This window comes from Brachycentrus maculatus, unplaced genomic scaffold, assembly GCF_059751285.1.
Source record: "Brachycentrus maculatus isolate JH-2025_06_01 unplaced genomic scaffold, ASM5975128v1 h1tg000018l, whole genome shotgun sequence".
Lineage (NCBI taxonomy): Eukaryota > Metazoa > Arthropoda > Insecta > Trichoptera > Brachycentridae > Brachycentrus > Brachycentrus maculatus.
In genome coordinates, this window is record NW_028280772.1 from 972,132 (window position 1) to 990,843 (window position 18,712).

The following is an 18,712-nucleotide window of genomic DNA, read 5'->3' on the forward strand; positions in this document are numbered from 1 at the left end:
TCTCTGGAATCAATATCTCATCAGACTCTAAATGAGGCTGATTCACATGTCTTCATATTTTCAAAGTCTCAAAAACTGTATACATATCAATATCTGTATATCTCAATATCTCAAAAATATATTTCAATGTTGGCGACTCTTACCTGAACAGTGATGGCATAAGGTATGGTTTATCTTCAAAATATAGATGAATAAAAAAGCCTTTTTGTATTTTTGAGAAGGTAATATTTATTTTAATTATAATATGTTAGTAACAAAACTACATTTTCTTATTTGTATTATTACGATTCAAGAGAGATAAGTAAGGAAGAAATTAAGAATGCCAGTAAGTAATTGAAAATGGAAAGGTTGTAGGATTTGACAATTTTGCCGCATAATACATCAAGAATGGTGTTGAAATAGTTTTCATATGGTTGCATAGGCTTTTTAATCAGTGTCTAGATGAGAGTTATACTCCCGTTGATTGGAGAAGGGCAGCTATAATGCCTCTCTACAAGGGGAAGGCTTCTAGGGTGGAATGTGGGAACTACAGAGTGGTCAGTCTATTGAGTGCTGCTGGTAAGATGTATGGTCGAATCCTTATTGAAAGAGTGAGAACCATAAAAGACAAAGTGAGGAATGTTCCGGAGTGGTTTTATGAATGGGAGAGGATGTACGAATCAAATTTTTGTTTGCACAACATAACAGAAAAGTTTTTGGGCAAAAATCGAAAGATCTTTTGAAAACGTTTTTTTGTTATTGTTTTGTTACAAACTTATCAATGAACAAATCTAATTATTTCTTTGGTTAAAACATATATTAATAATATAATCCATATTGGTACTATATAAGAAGAGAAAATAAGTCCCTTAGTAAATTCTTAAACATGTATGGTATAATTAGGACAAGTTAGATAAGTGAGTACAAAATAATATTATCTTATATGAGATGTCTCAACAGACACGAAGCACTTTTTTGTACAAAGATAATACGGAAGTGATCCAAAGGCTCATGACCTGGTATTGGCTAGCTTAAGTGATCACGTTAATTATTTGGTCACTTAATTCTTGTATGTTATGTATTATTTATTTGGAATTTATTAACCTTTTTAGTGGTGAATTTTTCTTATATGTATGCTTAAATTGCCTTTTTTTACAAAAATAGTCAAATTTAGTGGACATTGTAAAGACAAAAACAATAGGATTTTACAATAATTACTATAACACTCTCCTTATCATTCATCGTTTACCTTGTGTAATAACATTTTGTGTTATATTACCATACCAAAAAGTTAACAATGGTTTTAATATACAATTTTAAAAAAATAAAATTATGTATATTTTTTGCTATAAATTAGTTTAACTTATTTATTTGTGAATATTATTGACGAATTGGAAGCTAGACCGCCAAAATACACTGGCGTTTGTTGGTAATTTATTATTATATGTGTAAATACATTTATCTAACAATTGGGGCAATATAGATATTTATATGGGCAAAATTATGAATGTTACAGTGTTATATTATTTATAAATTTTGTAGTGCAAAATGACGATTTAATCATAAACACTTGTGTAAGACCACTTTTGCCAAACTGTATTATCACCTGTTGAGGTGTTTTATATTAATATTTAAATGTTACAGCGTGTAACGTGATTACATAAGTCAGCCAACGCTGTAAGCCTTGTGATTTCCAGACTTCCATATTCCCTTCATTTATGGAAAGCTGTCGGATAATAATATTAGTCGGTCGCAAAAAAAGAAAGAAAGATAACCGGGTTGTAAGTAAAACAGAATTACGGAAATCAATACTTTAGTTATATTGGTACAATCAATATATTACCTGATATGTGGGAAAAAGAAGCTAAATTTATAATATTATAATAAACGCAATGCTTAAATGCACCATAGTTTAAATTTTTTTGTTGTTGTTTGGCAAATGAGTTTATAATAAATGAAAAGCGAAAAGCCTCGATTAGCGCTGGCTATAAATTATAGAAGTATTATGATATTCAATATCTAAATTGTCCTGGTTTTCAAATTAGTAAGGGACATTTTGAAAGAGGTAGGACACGGACTCTCCATTGTGGATGCGACGGATGGCCTCAGCAAACATCATGGACACATCGATGGTCTGTAAGGAAAAAATATATATGAATTAGAGTTAATTTTAAACTTTTAAAAAGACTTTAAGAGTTGCTGGTTTGAATTTATTATTTATTTTGGTTTTTCCTAATTCCAAGTCTTGAGTTGAATTGTGCAAGCCTCTAATGTTCAATAGACATTTTCCATTTTCTTCCTCAAACCCAACTTTGGTTCAGAGGTGGATGGGGAAGATTCTTCGGATTCACAATACATGTCAAATCTCTTTATTGCGAATACCGAATTAACGAAATTTTCAGTATAACAAATCTGCAATTCGTCCCCGGAAAACTTCCATATAAAATGTACTGAACCAAAATTCCATGTAGCGAAGCCGATGTCAGAATAAATAACTTTTTTTTATAAATTTTAAAATGATGTTACAATTCATTTTAAAACATTGAGAAGTCCAAAAGAAAATTTTTGATTTTTTTAATCAAAATTAAAAACCTATATGAACTTGCTTTTTAATTCATTTTCCTTTCATTGCTAATAAATTTATTTTTCACGATAAAGTCTCACAGTGAAAATCATAGTTTCATTTCTGTTGTGTCGTGTAGTAGGTAGGTACCTATATTGTATTGATCACTGGCTGGAAGATTGGGTGTAGTGTAACAGTAATAAATTATTTTAATTTTCTCATAAAAGTGGGTATAATATAACGATAATTTTTTTTAAAAATGTGTCATATCCTATACATCCGGTGTAACGAATTTTCATTATAGCTATATATTTTTTTGGTATACCAATATTTGACCTGTATTCCCTTTTCCTTTCATAGGTAACCCCCTTTTTAACCAATCATAAAACATAAGTTTTAACTAATAATACTATTTTATCCTCCATTTATCAGTCTGCCTCCGTAGTGTAATGGTCAGCACGCTTGGCTACCGTTCTGGAGGTCCCAGGTTTGATTCCGAGAGGAGTCAAATAAATATAAGTGATTATTTCACTCTAATATTTATTCAATATTACCCTGGACCAGTACCTGAAGCGGAGGGCTGATCACCTTTCCATCATGTGTTTATGATCAAGACAACATTGTGTTTATATGATGCACTGCCCTATGCACCATTGAGGTGCGGATAAGGGTTTGAAGAAGAAGATTTATCATTATGCATTTATCTACCTTTTATCATTTCCTAACGAATATTAGATGAAAAAATGACATAACTATAAAAAATTTGACATTAAGATGTAAAAACAATCATAATCTGAACTCCTAAATCAAATAAAGCTTAGCGTGCATCGAAGAGTTACTAGGCAAAAATCTATATTTGCAGTATTTGTACATAATGCAAACTATGGCATGTTCTCTCCCATTCCGCGGCTTCACATAATAGCCAATGTTATTGAAAGCAAAGATTTATTTATATTGTTATCTACCTTGAAGTCAGTACTTTCTCAGCATTTCTTCATCATGTTATAATGGATAAATTTAAATGTTGTGTTTCACTCTCTCTCGCTGGTTGCTGATAGTGTGTGAAGGAGACGTGTATTTACCAGCGCTTACTCTTTGTTATTTTATTATTATTTTATGTTTAAGACTTTTTGTTTCTCTATTAGTGTATTCATTAGTGTATTTTTATATTAGATACTATATAAATGTATTATGTTAAAGGCATTAGCGGTTCAATAAATTAATAAATAAATAATTAATCTAGCTGTTTTTTACGGCATTTTGCATAGAAAGTTTTGCGATAGTTTATGTCACTATTTTATACTATGTAAACTGAATAAATTTCACAGACACTAATACGATGTTAGTTGATAATTGAAATAAATTGTCTGTTATTCAAAGGTATGGCATAGGTGACGTTGCCCATGACAGCAGGACCTACAATCTGCGGACGAGGAGAGCTGACCGCCAATAGTCTGGAAAGAAGTAAGAAGTGAGTACCTGTATTTTGGAGCATTTGCGCATGTGCTCCTCTTGAGGAATGGTGTTAGTCACCACGACAGCTTTGAATGGGGCAGCATTGATCCGAGACAGTGCCGGCCCCGAGAAAATGCCATGTGTGAGTATAGCATAAACCTGTAAATGTAATATGAGACATCGTTATTGCAGATGGTGTTAGCATATTAATGTCTTCAATTCTTAAAAATTAAAATTCTAAAATATTGATTTTTTGAATTATATACATGTTATCGAAAAAATAGAATAAAAAATAAAATTATATTCTTTTTTTGGAGAGAACTGCGTTATTAATTTTAAGATTGTAAAGTAGAAATATCAAGAAAATTAATTAAATTATTAAAAAAACTCTTGTGACTATATTAAATAAATAATTTTTTTTTAAAAATGAGGAAAATCTGTGTTGAAAAGTCGAATGGTGAGCATATTGTCCTCTCAGGACGTTTAAAAACAATGCTTCTCAGCATTGTATATATGTCCCTACTAAAATCAACATCACACACACACACACACACACACAAACACATTCATTCATTTGCTAGATCTACACTAAATATTTTGTACTAATCTTTATGTTTCTGTAGTTAACTATAATTGGCTTGTTTAATGTATACTTACATATCTTCTAATTGTTTTGTTTTACATATGTTGCTGTTAAACCAACAACAAAAAAAATCTTCTAAATATTCATTACAATGAATATTTTGATGAATTATATAAATATAGATTGTAATTACGTAAGTGCAAACACTGTTTTGTCTAATTGATTTTGAAAAGTCAATAAAAATTAAATTAATCTATAAAAAAAGGTGCGGAACGCCGTTCTACCGCGTTCCATGGAAAAACCCTGGTTTTTCCTCATTTCAAATGATGAAATACTTAAATACTTACTATATAGAGTTATTTTTATTAGGTTTCAGTTTGGTACAGGCATATTTTGGTGGAACTGCATTTTATAGAAAAAATAACAACTATGCAGTTTTATTCACATTAATTTTATTTGACCAGTGACCGGGTTTCGTCGTAGCCAGACCAGTTTGATGATGGTCGCTGGTAAAATAAAATTAATGTGGAAAAAGCTACATAGTTGTTATTTTATTCTAATTACTGGGTGTTATTGTAATAGAATATATTACCTTTAACCTCTCTACCATAGATTAAGATGCGCGGGATATCTGTGTATACACACATTCAAAACAAATGTGTTTTTTCCATTAAAATAACAACATATTGTTTTTTAATTGCAGTAATACGATAAGGTCTACAACATTTTTTAAACAATTTTAAACGGAACGGATCAGTAGAGCAGGAGTCGACATGATATTTCTAGTAAGGTTTCTGAACCATGAATAGTTGCCATATTAAGGGGGAACTAGCAAACATCTAATTCACTAAGCGATCGGCTGCACTTGAAGCCATGGGTGTCAGTGCACGATTTAAAAAAAATTAAATTATTTTTTTTTTAGAATATATACATGTATATTTAAAAAAAACCTTTTTTTAACTCCTTACCTTTAAATGCCTCTTTTTTTCAAAGCCATATATTTATTTCGAAGAAAAACTTATTTTTTAAATACAAAGACGGTGTTTTGATAAAATAAAAAAAGCAATTACGTTAAATGTTACCTGGGTTTAAACAAAATTAAATTTTCGGTGGAAAAAATGGTCGATTTTGGCAATTTAAATTGATTGAGAGATCGCATTCCGACTGCATTCAGTTTACTTTCATTCTCCTTTTGCCAACTCCCACACATTAGGGACACGGAACTGTGCAAAGACATTTGCAGAAAATAAAATGAACTAACCTGTCTGGCGCCAGCTTCCACGAGCTTCTCCGCGGCGAAGCAGATGGTCCCGCACGTGTCGGCCATGTCGTCCACCAGGATGGCCACGCGGCCGAACACGTCGCCCACCAGCGTCATGGACTGGACCCCGTTGGGCCGCTTGCGCTCCTTGTGGATGAGCGCGAAGGCCACGTTGAGCCGGTCGGCCACGGACGTGACGCGCTTGGCGCCGCCCGCGTCCGGCGACACGATGACGCACTCCTGCCAGTCCGGGATGTTCTCGCGGATCCACTTGTGCGCGGCCGGCTCGGCCAGCAGGTTGTCCACGGGGATGTCGAAGAACCCTTGGATCTGCGGCGCGTGCAGGTCCATCGTGATGATGTGGTCCGCGCCGGCCACCGACAGCAAGTTCGCCACCAGCTTGGCGGATATGGGGGCGCGGCTCTACACAAACAATACAGTGCGCATATACAACCTACCCGTCTCTCCGTCAGGACAATCACTACACTGGTATTCAAATGCATATACATATACATATGTGTGTGTGTGTGAATACCTCACAATGCTCTAAGTACCAAGTATTTTTTTGAATTATCTAACGTCTAAGTGACTCTGAAATCAAGCTACGGCTTATGCAACACCGCTTATCATGGCCCTACTCAAGCTTCAACTTTTAAGTTTTATAGCCTATAAAGTATATGTTTAAAGTTACTATAATTTCATGCAATTCGTGAGTGAAAATTCTAGGCAAAAATATAATTATATTTAAAAAAAAATAAACAATACCTTTTCTTCAAAATGCAAAAAAAAAACACTTTCTGCCCTGTAGCGGGTATATTATATTAAGGTAAAAATATGCCGCTTTTGCTGGGATAAAGTACATTTTCTGGGCATTCTGAAAACATGCACAACTGAAAATTGACGATTTTTGATATTTGACGTTGTTGAAAGGAGTGAGCGATATGTAAATAATGTAGTATGTATTGTAATGGCACCTTACAAGGGCCCAGAGCATACTTAGCTTTGAGAATAGGTGTCTGCGAAGAATTTTAGGCGTGGGTTCGTTTGACTTTGTGGGGAATGAAGAGATAAGGCGTAGGACGCAGCAAATCTTGGTCACAACTCGCTCACTCCTTTCAAGAACGTCATAAATCAAAAATCGTCAATTTTGAGTTGTGCATGTTTTCGTAATGCCCAGAAAATGTACTATATCCCAGCAAAAGCGGCATATTTTTAACTTAATATTTACCCGCTACAGGGCAGAAAGTGTTATTTTTGCATTTTGAAGAAAAGGTATTGTTTAATTATTTTTTTAAATATGCTAAATATTTTTCGAATGGAGAAAAAATATTCAGGTTTTACCTCAAAAGATCTGTTGCACACTAAAAAGTTAAATAAGTGGCTTGATATTTATTTTTAATAAATTGTGTTTTATGTTTGAACTTTAAAAACGTTCTCCTGAAAAATCAAGTTTTTTGATTTATGACGTTCTTGAAAGGAGTGAGCGAACTGTCGTCAAGAAAAGGCGATTCAGTTGGTTTGGCCATCATAAAGCTTGCCTATTTTACAAGGCATTAGGTTCGTGCCGCCTAGGACGACCACTGCTGCCAATTCGTCGGCAGTTCTCGTCAGAACTTCGGGACGCGGACCTGACTCGGGAGGATGGACGGCGGCTGGCAGCCGACAGAAAAGCCTAGAGATAGTTTGTGGACTCCATATGATATACACAGGGAGCGGAAATGGTTTAAATAATAATTTTAAAAAAAAAAGTTCTCAAAAAACATGTTGCTCTTATTTAAAAAATATTTTTAGTAAACGTTATCGTCGTACATTTTACGATAGTCCCGTATTGATGTACATTCAAACAAGTTCTGCGGTCTAGGGGTATTACACAAAGTGAAAAATGAATGATAAAGGGGGTGTTTTATTGCTACGATAGTTGTGTATAGTGTTGCTGTGATGGTAGTGTAGTGATCGTCCTGATGAAGACACAGGTACCTACACACTCGAAATCGGTTGACTAAAATCTTGATGAGTGGTTATAAACCAACACAAGTAACATACACATAACATATACACACAAAAAACGCGCTAAGACTGGCAGAAATAAAGACTCTAAGAAGCATATCTGGCAAGAGTCTACGAGACTGAATAAGGAACACCAGGATAAGGGACATATGCCAGATCGAAGATGATCGAAGAGGGAGACAATGGTATGCGCATGTGAGGAGAATGGAATCATCCAGACTCCCCCACATTGCACTGTACGGTCAACCCCAAGGTAGCCGACTCCAGGGCAGACCACCAAAGAGATGGATCGACAGCTTGGAATCGACGTCACAGGAGGCTAATCTATCTTTAAAGCAGGCCACGAGGCCCACACAAAGAAGAAGAAGAATGTGTGTTACTGTTTTTTTTTACTTATAACTTAGCACTTATTTTTACTTTACTGCTCTTCTCAACTTGTACCTCTTATAACTGTTTATGTTTTATTTTTATTATTATTTTTACTTTAGCTTTAAATTAAGTCTGCCTATTAATCTTTTTAACTTTTGCTATATTTTATTCTTGCTGTTTACTTTTAACTCATTTAACATTTATGAAATTTTGTAATTGGGATGTAATAATTACCCGTTTTATTTGTTATTCATTATTGTTAATGTGCTGTTAAATTTCTAAATAAATAAAATGAAATAAAAATAACATACAAAATTAATGCTTTAAAAAATGTTTTAAACACGTGTCTCCCGTTCGACTGAATATCTCTAGGACGGATGATGCACGTGTGCATCGGGCGTTATTAAATTCGCTTAGAAGTCATTGTGATCGGGGATATTGAACGTTGCAAGCGAAATAGTTGCGATATTGCTATATGAGGCTATTAAAAGTGATAAGCTCTTGACCCTTGGGAACACTGATTTCTTAACGATGCAATATTGTAAACAAAGTCGTCATGCAGTTCTTTGCATCCTCCAAGGGTAAATGTACATACAAATATACAATGCAATCATTTACTAAATTATCTATATTCTCTTTTAACATCTCAACAAATCGTAGTCATACAGGAGAAAGTGACCAAATGCATTTCTTACAAAAACGTGATCATTGACTATTTGATATCTTACAGTATAATATATTGACTTGTTAAAAATGACTAACATGCATTGATGTTTATTTTCTTGCCGAGCAAAACAACATCCTGAACATTTTGTTTCGATAGTTGGTCACTTTCTCCTGTACGACTACGAAATACTTGATGATGTCGGTAACGACGAAACCCGGTCGCTGGTCAAATAAAAAAAATGGAAAAGCTAAAAATATTGGTTTTAATCTAATAATATATTACGAAATATTTGTTCACAAATCTGGATTATCTCCAATTAAAGGAATTATATTTCATATTATTTTTGACATCTCATCAAAGACGAAGAAGAATATGGAAGTCTGGAAGTTTACGGGGCTTACGACCGTCGTAGGCTTGGTTAAGTGATCACTATACACACGTGTAACATTCACCAATTCTACCCATGATTGACAAGCACATTACTAATTTTTTTCTAGATATATTGATCAAATTCGTAAGACAGTATGCGCGAGCTCACAATAGCCATCTACGGTGGTATGAAGAAAGCTTTTTTTAAGCACTCTCTTTCCACTTGTATGTGAGGGTTGAATCCTGGATTATATTCACATACTTGAAAAACGCTTCAAAACATGATTTTCATTTTATTTTAGCTTATAATTTGCAATGTCTTTGTTGTAAGTTGTCATAAGTTGCTGGTAATAAGTAAAAATGACTGACCAGAAAGTAAATGCTTTAAATATTTAAAATATTAATAATATAATATTTTTTGACATCTCAACATTGATGAAGAAGAATATGGAAGTCTGGGCATTTACGGGGCTTACCCCCGTCATAGGCTGGTATAATATATCACTTTACACACGAGTAACATTCGCCGATTCTACCCATGATTGACAACCACACTACTCAAATTCTTGAAACATCTAAACACATTGTTCAAATTCGAAACAAAGTGCTTGAATTCACTAGAGACATCTATGTTGAGGTGAGAGAAGCTTTTTTTAAGCCGAAACTTTCATTTGTATGTGAGGTCAGAATCCAAGCTTATATTCACATTCTTGAGAAACGTTTATTTCAATTTTATTTTATAGCTTATAATTTGACACGTTAATTTATTTACAAAATTTTGAGCGTGTCCAAATACTTGTTCACAAATCTGGATTATCTTCGATCAAGAGTTTTTTTTTATTTGTGAAGAAGTATTTGGACACACAACAAAATGTTTACATATTAAATTATCGTCCATTTTTTCAGCATTATAGCGCTTACTTAGACAATTGGGTACTTATAATAAAACAAATTGATTGTATGGCTATTTTAAGCAAACTTACATAGCCAATTTTGTATGTTCGTTTTTTTAGCAAAAATGCCTTTGTGTTTTGTGCACAATTATTGATGTGTAGAATAAAATGTATGTATATATATATATATATATATATATATATATATATATATATATATATATATATATATATATATACATACTAGTATGTACTACAACTACTACAACCATCACGCCGTTTCAGGAGGCAGAGAGGAAGCACGTCCATGCAACTAGTTGTACATGCCCTCCAATTACGCAGACTTTTGACACCACCAAATTTTTGGTTCTGATTGATCTGATTGATCTCCCGCCCACATTTGCCACATACATTTTCTAAGACATTCTTTTTATCTTATATCTTCGTTTATAATTTTGTCATACAATCATTTTTCCCCACATTCGTCAGAGGGATCGCATTTCAAAAGCGTTCACTCAAATTTGCTCAAATTCATAAAAAATGCTTTCATCCTTCCTTTGCAAGTTCCACGTTTCGCTTCCATACACCAGTGTCGGTACCAGCACCCCGCTGTGGACCGCCAGTTCGGCTTCATAATACATTTGTTTCACCATCCCTCGCTTATCCGCTCTTCATGTCAAAATCATCCCACCTACTTAATTTTATTAATAATGTTAACTTAGCCTTGCATTTTTTTTTTATTATTTCACCTTTAGAATATCCACCGTGCAGGGTTATGTCGCACAATAATCTGAGTGATCGTACTTCGACTGCATTGAGCTTACTGTCATCGACTCCATGCATATACATATCGCTCACTTCTTTAAAGAACGTCATAGATAAAATAAAAACTAGATTTTTTAGGAGAACGTTTTTAAAGTTTAAAAATATACTACAATGTATAAAAAATAAATATCAAGCCACTTATTGAACGTTTTACTGTGCAACAGATCTTTTTAGGTAAAATCTGAAGGTTCTTTCTCCATTTGAAAAATATCAAGTATATTCAAAAAAATAATTAAACAATACCTTTTCTTTAAAATGCAACAACAACACTTTCTGCCCTGTAGCGGGTAAATATTAAGTTAAAAATATGCCTCTTTTGCTGGGATATAGTACATTTTCTGGGCATTCCAAAAACATGCACAACTGAAAATTGGCGATTTTTGTTTTATGACGTTCTTGAAAGGAGTGAGCGATATATGTATATAAATATATTTATACATATAGTATTTATTCAGTTATTAATGGTTCACATATTAAATGAACAAACACAAAACAAACAAATAAAAAAAAAAACATACAACAAATAAAATAATGAAAATGACGATTGCTTCCAAGAAATCTCAAATGATGACGTAATCAAGGCTCCATAAGAATAAATGATGTATTGTTATTGAAGTCATTTATGGTGAATGCAATGGTCATGCCAAATATTTCTATGCACTTTATTTACCCTGAATTTCCATTCGTTAGATCGTTTCATGGTCCCCATGGTTGACGCACCAACGCCCTGCGACAGTAACACCATTTTTCTTATAAAAAAAAGGTTTCATTTTACCCCTTTGGCTACCGAGAGTTTTGGGGTAGAAATATCGCGATTTAATAATTAAAAAGTGTTTTTGTCCACTACCCGGAATTTAACCGTCCGGCAGTCCGGTTTTGAAAATTGAAAGCGACTACGACAGTTTAGCGTGATCGAATTTACGCGCAACGTGTTCACGCACCGATCAAGAGAACCGATCCGAAAAAAGACGGACAAAATCACAAGCCAATGCAAAAACAAAGATGGATAAAAGCAAAAGCGTTTTAAAACGCTAACTGACGTGCCGGACGGAAAAATTCCGTGTAATGGACAAACGCCCTATGGAAAATCGACCAACGAGTAAATGCTGCTCGCTCAATGGTCATCTCCTTTTTACGCCGTGCGCATAATACTGCTGAGCAAACGACTCGGTTTATTTTACATACTTTGATTTTCTCGTTTCTTTTTTAAGTACTTATAATATCTTTGTAATTTCAATTTTTGTAATATTATGACTAATTGTAAGATATTAATTTTGTCCGCCTCCGTAGTGTAATGGTCAGCACGCTCGGCTACCGTTCTGGAGGTCCCGGGTTCGATTTTCAGGAGGGGAACAAATAAATATGAGTGTTTTTTCACTCGTATATTTATTCAATATTACCCTGGTACCTGAAGCGGAGGGCTGATCACCTTTTCTTCATGTGTTAACGATCAAGATAACACTGCGTTTATATGATACAGTACCCTATGCACCATTGAGGTACGGATAAGGGTTTGAAGAATTGTAAGGTATGAATAATAATCATCTAAATATCGATGGAAAATTGAAAAAAATTAATTGAAAATTATTGCACAACCCTGAAGGAATCCCTTAAACACCGTCCAAAATGTATCTGATACTTTTATAAGTCATGGCGTCAGATCCGACGAATCCGGTATTTGTCGCCAGAGTACCGGAAGCCGATACATCGGGGTTTTGTAAGCAAAGGGTTTAAAATGGGTTCGATCAAGGAATGGAGAAGCGCAATGACACATGTATACTGATTTTTGACTCTACTAAGTAGTATTTTGTTGCTAAGAAAACACGTACAAATTAATTTTGTGACAATTGTTTCCCTTAGTTGAAACATTTGTCCCAAAATAGATTTTTATGTATTTTTTAACACTTAAATACAACTTAGTAGACTCACAAAAAATCAGTGTTTGATTTAACATTTAGAAGCTGGAAAATGGAGTTCTACAAATTAGAAGCCAAGTCTATAAATGACATACCTTGTCCTTCTTGTCTTGGCGAGCGTACGGGAAGCACGGGATGACGGCTGTCACCCTGGAAGCGGAGGCGATCTTGCACGCGTTTATCAGGATGAACATCTCCATCAAGTTGTCGTTGATGTCCCCACATCCGCTCTGGAGCACGTATACATCCTGTCCCCTGATGGACTCAGCGACTTCCACGCTATAAGGGAGACGAAATCATTAGTGGACAGTTTGCCTTTTTTTTCGACTTCTGAGTAAAAGATGGTACCAGCATTGGTGGACGGAAGCGAGACACGGAATTGGCAAAATAAGGATGAACGCCGAACGTCGAATATGTAGACAAAACATCGATTTATGATAGAATTAAATATTAAGGTGGGGACTGACATTTTGACTGTCATTTCGTCGTAATGTAACATGTTACGAGACGAGCATTCGTATAGTCAATACAGTGTTCTGAGATGCTCGCCGCGAAGTTACGTTACGATGAAATGTGGAAGTCAGTCCCCATTTTTAGGAGATTATAATGGAATACGAGGTTAATGATAATGGACAGAGTTAGGATGATCACATTTCGCTCACTCCTTTCAAGAACGTCATAAATAAAAATACTTGATTTTTCAGGAGAAAGTTTTTAAAGTTTAAAAATATAATGCAATGTTTTAAAAATAAGTATTAAACCATTTATTAAACTTTTTACTATGCAACAAATCTATTGAGGTAAATTAAGCCTGAAGCTTTTTTCTCCATTTGAAAAATATTTAGTATATTTAAAAAAAAATATTAAACAATACATTTTCTTCAAAATGCAAAAACAACACTTTCTGCCCTGTAGCTTGTAAATATTAAGATAAAAATATGCCGCTTTTGCTGAGATATAGTACATTTTCTGGGCATTCCGAAAACATGCAAAACTGGAAATTGACGATATTTGATTTATGACGTTCTTGAAAGGAGTGAGCAATTTGTGTGCTCAAATACTTCATAAAACTAGATTATCTCCAATCAAGAGTTATTTTTACATTATTTTTTGACATCTCAACATGAATGAAGAAGAATATGGTCTGGGCATTACTGGAACCGAGCCTACGATGGTCGTAGACCTTGTAAATGCCCAGTCTTCCATGTTCTTCTTCATCTGTATTGAGATGTCAATAAATTATGTAAAGAAATAGGATGATTTCTTTTAACTAACTAACTAACTTACCATAACGCCGGTTCCCCGCAAGCGTAGGCAGAGAGAATAGAACGCCACACCACTCTGTCTTTGCAAACATTCTTCGCCTCTTCCACGTTCATGCATCTCCGCATACATACCCGTCGATTGTTATGACTCCTAACCTGACCACTTATACGATCAGATATTTGGCATACCTGATCGTGCCATGTTTTTCTCGGTCTTTCTCTGCTTCTTTTCCCAATTACATTCGCCTCATAAATTTGTTTTACCGTTCTTTCCTCACTCATTCGTTCTACACGTCCAAACCATCTCGACACACCTTTCTTAATTTTATCGATAATGCTTATCTCAGCTTTGCATTCCTCCCTTATTTCACTATTCGAACATCTATCATACATCGTTTTGTCGCACATTCTTCTGAGAGATCGCATTTCGACTGCATTCAGTCTACTTTCATCCTTCGTTTGCCAACTCCATGTTTCACTTCCATACATTAGAGTTGGAACCAGGATTCCGTTGTGCACTGCCAGTTTAGCTTCCGCTGATAGGTTTTTATTTGCTATAACTGATTTCAGTGCACCATTCACTTTGTTCCCAGCATTCACTCTCCTTTCTAAATATTTATCAATCTTTCCATCCCTAGAAAACATTCTACCCAAATACACGAAATCATCTACCTGTTCCAAAATACTTCCTATATTTATCGTTCATCAAAAAAGGTGTCAATATGGAGATTTAAATATTGTTATTATTGTGTATTTCAGCCACAAGTTCTACAGCTGAAATATCAACGACATTCTTCCTGAATTTAACTGCATTCCGAAATCACCGGATAAGAAAACCATTGTACTCACCACGGAGCAAGAATATTAGATTTCGACGCTGTGTATTACAATGGTTGTTTATCTTAAAATGAAAATGTAAAATATCATAACATTTTATGAGACGGTGCGAGCCGTTTGTGCCTAATCTTTAATATATGAAATGAATAATGACGCCTTACTAAAGCACACGTTTTTAAATGGCACGTATATGTTTTAGAGAGTGGTCCCCAACCTTTTTGTCGCTGCGGACCGCTCAACGCTTGATAATTTTACTGCGAGAGGATACACGTTGCATGTAGTTTTAAAAAAAAAATATTGCACAGAAATCATTTAAATGCAATCTGTTCTGTTTACTGTATTCTATCGAAATATTAATTAAAGTGACCAAAAGTAAAGCGACAAAACGTGACCAATCCTGTGTTAAACTAATATAAAATCATTAAATCGTACCAAAACGTAACAATTTTACATGCTGGAATTCCTGATTACTGAAAATCCTTAATAGAAATGTAACGTTTTGGTGAGGACCTCCACAACACAAGGTTTGGGGAAAAATTAAGAAAAAAATAACATGAAGGATTATTTCGGAAGTTTTCGATTTTGTTAAACTTCAACTTCAAGGTATTGTCGGAAGGTCAGTAATAACTTAGCCTCAAGGGGTTTTCAACGGAATAATTATTTTAAGCTTTAATTAATTTTTATTGGGGATATTTTATTTTTTCAAAAGTGATTTTGATTTTTAAGCGGACCCTTGCGCGGCCCAGTACCATTTGGTCCACGGCCGGGGGTTGGGGACCACTGGTTTAGTGTTCTCAGTCAAATCAACAGGTATATTGTCACCTTAGCGCTACTCGTGTATAACACGTGTAGAACAAACTATAAACAAAGCTCCTATATTTATCACTCATTGAAATTGGATAACGATAAATACGGGCATTTTCATATGTTCAACTTGATATTTTCAGCGCTGAGATCACTAACATTACAAGTGGACATTTCGCTCACTCCTTTCAAGAACGTCATAAATCAAAAATCGTAAATTTTAAGTTGTACATGTTTTCGGAATGCCCAGAAAATGTACTATATCCCAGCAAAAGAGGCATATTTTTAACTTAATATTTACCCGCAACAGGGCAGAAAGTGTTGTTTTTGCATTTTGAAGAAAAGGTATTGTTTAATTATTTTTTTAAACAAACTTAATATTTTTCAAATGGAGAAAAAACCTTCAGGTTTTACTTAAAAAGATATGTTGCACAGTAAAAAGTTCAATAAGTGGCTCGATTTTATTTTTAATACATTGTATTATATTTTTTAACTTTAAAAACGTTCTCCTGTAAAATCAAGTTTTTTGATTTATGACGTTCTTGAAAGGAGTGAGCGATTTGTGTCCCTCGTTTAGTACAATTTGTCTTTGACTTGAGCTTTCACCTTTCCCTTTTCCCCTTTTCCTCCCGTCCCTCTTCCAGGTATATTTTTACAAATCGCTCACTCCTTTCAAGAACGTCATAAATAAAAAATCGTCAATTTTCAGTTGTACATGTTTTTGGAATGCCCAGAAAAAGTACTTAATCCCAGCAAAAGAAGCATATTTTTAACTTTATATTTACCCGCTACAGGGCAGAAAGTGTTGTTTTTGCATTTTTAAGAAAAGTTATTGTTTAATTATTAGTTTTTAAATAAATATAATTATTTTTAAATGGAGAAAAAACCTTCAGGTTTTACCTAAAAAGATCTGTTGTACAGTAAAAAGTTCAAAACGTGGCTTGATATTTATTTTTAATACCTTGTATTATATTTTTAAACTTTTAAAACGTTCTCCCGAAAAACCAAGTTTTTTATTTTATTTATGACGTTCTCGAAAGGAGTGAGCGAATGTGGAATATTGTAATTGGAAGAGTACAAGTACTTATTTTGTAATACTAGTATATGTGAATCACTAGATATAACTGTTCTGTTACAAATAAAATGAATATAATAAAAGTTATTATTTTAATCACGTACTGGATTATTCATCCTAGGTACCAATTGCATCATTTTTTTAAACTTGCATATATAAAACGTTGTTTTGTCTGGAATTCTATCGCATATGGGTAGTAATTCAAGAAGGCGAGAAATCTGATACCTGAAAGGCAGGACGGATCACCATGCCATGACGTAAGTAATGAAGATCATGATAACGCTGATTTGACGCGATGCAGTGCCCTATGCACCACTGAGTGCGGATAAAGTACGATATCCGGATATTAAACATAAAATATGAGTGAATGTTAACTTAAGTAACAAAATAGACTTTTGGGTGAAATTAGAAAAGAGGAAGAAGAAACGTCACAAACAAAACGCTTTTTTTTCTTCAAAGTCTAAGAACATAACCAATATATTATTGACCCTTGTCCGCACTCAATGGTGCATAGAGCACTGCTTCAAAGTGACGCAGTGTTAAGTTGATCGTTAATTACGTAAAGGCAAGATCATTCGTCCTGCGCTACACGTACCAGTTCAGGGTAAAAAAACACCCATATTTATTTGACCCCCCCTGGGAATCGAACCCGGAACCTCCAGAACGGTAGCCGAGCGTGTTGACCATTACACTACGGAGGCGGACAAACTAACTTTACGCAGCGCTAAAATTTTGGATTGTTTACGCAAATATTGGGGTACAGAAAATTCTAAAAATATAATAATTTAATATAAATGAAATGGCATTCAATAAATGATTTATGAAGAGGGATCGCGTTATCATGGGTGCGAAAATCATTTCGGGCTCCAAACTGACACACAATAATAGATACACAGTAAACGGATTTTGATTCAATTATTTATTTTTTGCATGACTTCCACTATCGCTTTCACCTGTCGAATAAGTGTCTTTAAATTAAGCGACCCCGAGAAAATATGCGATAAAAATGTGTAATAAATTAATATTAATCGAGGCAACACAATAATTATATTGCTCATGTGGAAACATTTCAAATTTACACAGACATTGTACAAAATAATATTAAAAGCAACTTTACCGTTAATATAATAAACCACGTGGAGTAATTTAGTACGTAATATTTATTTAATTTTACAAAACTCGTAAATAATATGCGTGCAGAAAGTTATTTTTATTATTTAAGCTTATAATTTGACCGTTATTTTATTCACAATATTTTGAGTGATTCAAAATCTTGATTATCTCCAATTACAAGAGTTATTTTTCATATTATTTTATAACATATCATCAAAGATGAAGAAGAATATGGAAGTCTGGGCATTTACGGGGCTGACATTTAATTATTACTATCTCCTTGAATGAGGTAATCGACGTCAAATCGGTAGGTATATTATTTTGCATAAAAACAGTGTTGAAAAATATAAACACGCTAATGTATCGTATGTAATCCGGAATTATTTAATTTAATTAAATATTGAAGAGTTAGAATATGTGAATTCAACTTACCAAGTCTCCAGATTGCTGAACTTTGTGGTTACAACTTTTCCCAAGTTGATTCCCAACCTATCCACGATTAGTCGCGCCAGGGCTGGATGCGACGACCCGCCAAATACCCTAATGTTCGGCATGATGTCGCGGTTCTCAGGGCTGCTTTCTGAGATCAACTGAACAGAAGAAAATCCGTCAGTCGGAAAGACGGCGTGTCGGCTCATATAGATCGAGATAAATAAAACGGGACGGCGGATGAGATCAACATACTACTGCAGTGCTTCCTAGCTTCGAACACAGCCATGGAAAATCGCACC

General features: G+C 34.3%; 1 protein-coding gene across 2 annotated transcripts; it reads right to left on the reverse strand.

Moving 5' to 3' along the window:
• Positions 1-653: 653 nt before the first annotated feature.
• Positions 654-18,632, reverse strand: LOC148313144 (ribose-phosphate pyrophosphokinase 1-like). 2 transcript variants are annotated; one of them, XM_088267375.1, is made up of 6 exons: positions 18,414-18,628; positions 12,983-13,166; positions 11,642-11,698; positions 5,842-6,264; positions 4,022-4,156; positions 654-2,113 (listed from the first exon to the last, which is right to left on the reverse strand). In XM_088267375.1, exons 1-6 carry the CDS (start codon positions 18,617-18,619, stop codon positions 2,021-2,023), a joined length of 1,098 nt encoding a protein of 365 aa, XP_088123501.1. In that variant the 5' UTR covers positions 18,620-18,628; the 3' UTR covers positions 654-2,020. The 2 variants fall into 2 exon arrangements, with proteins under 2 accessions (XP_088123501.1, XP_088123509.1); XM_088267383.1 differs by lacking the exon at positions 11,642-11,698 and having other exon boundaries at positions 18,414-18,632.
• Between the last annotated feature and the right edge of the window lie 80 nt (positions 18,633-18,712).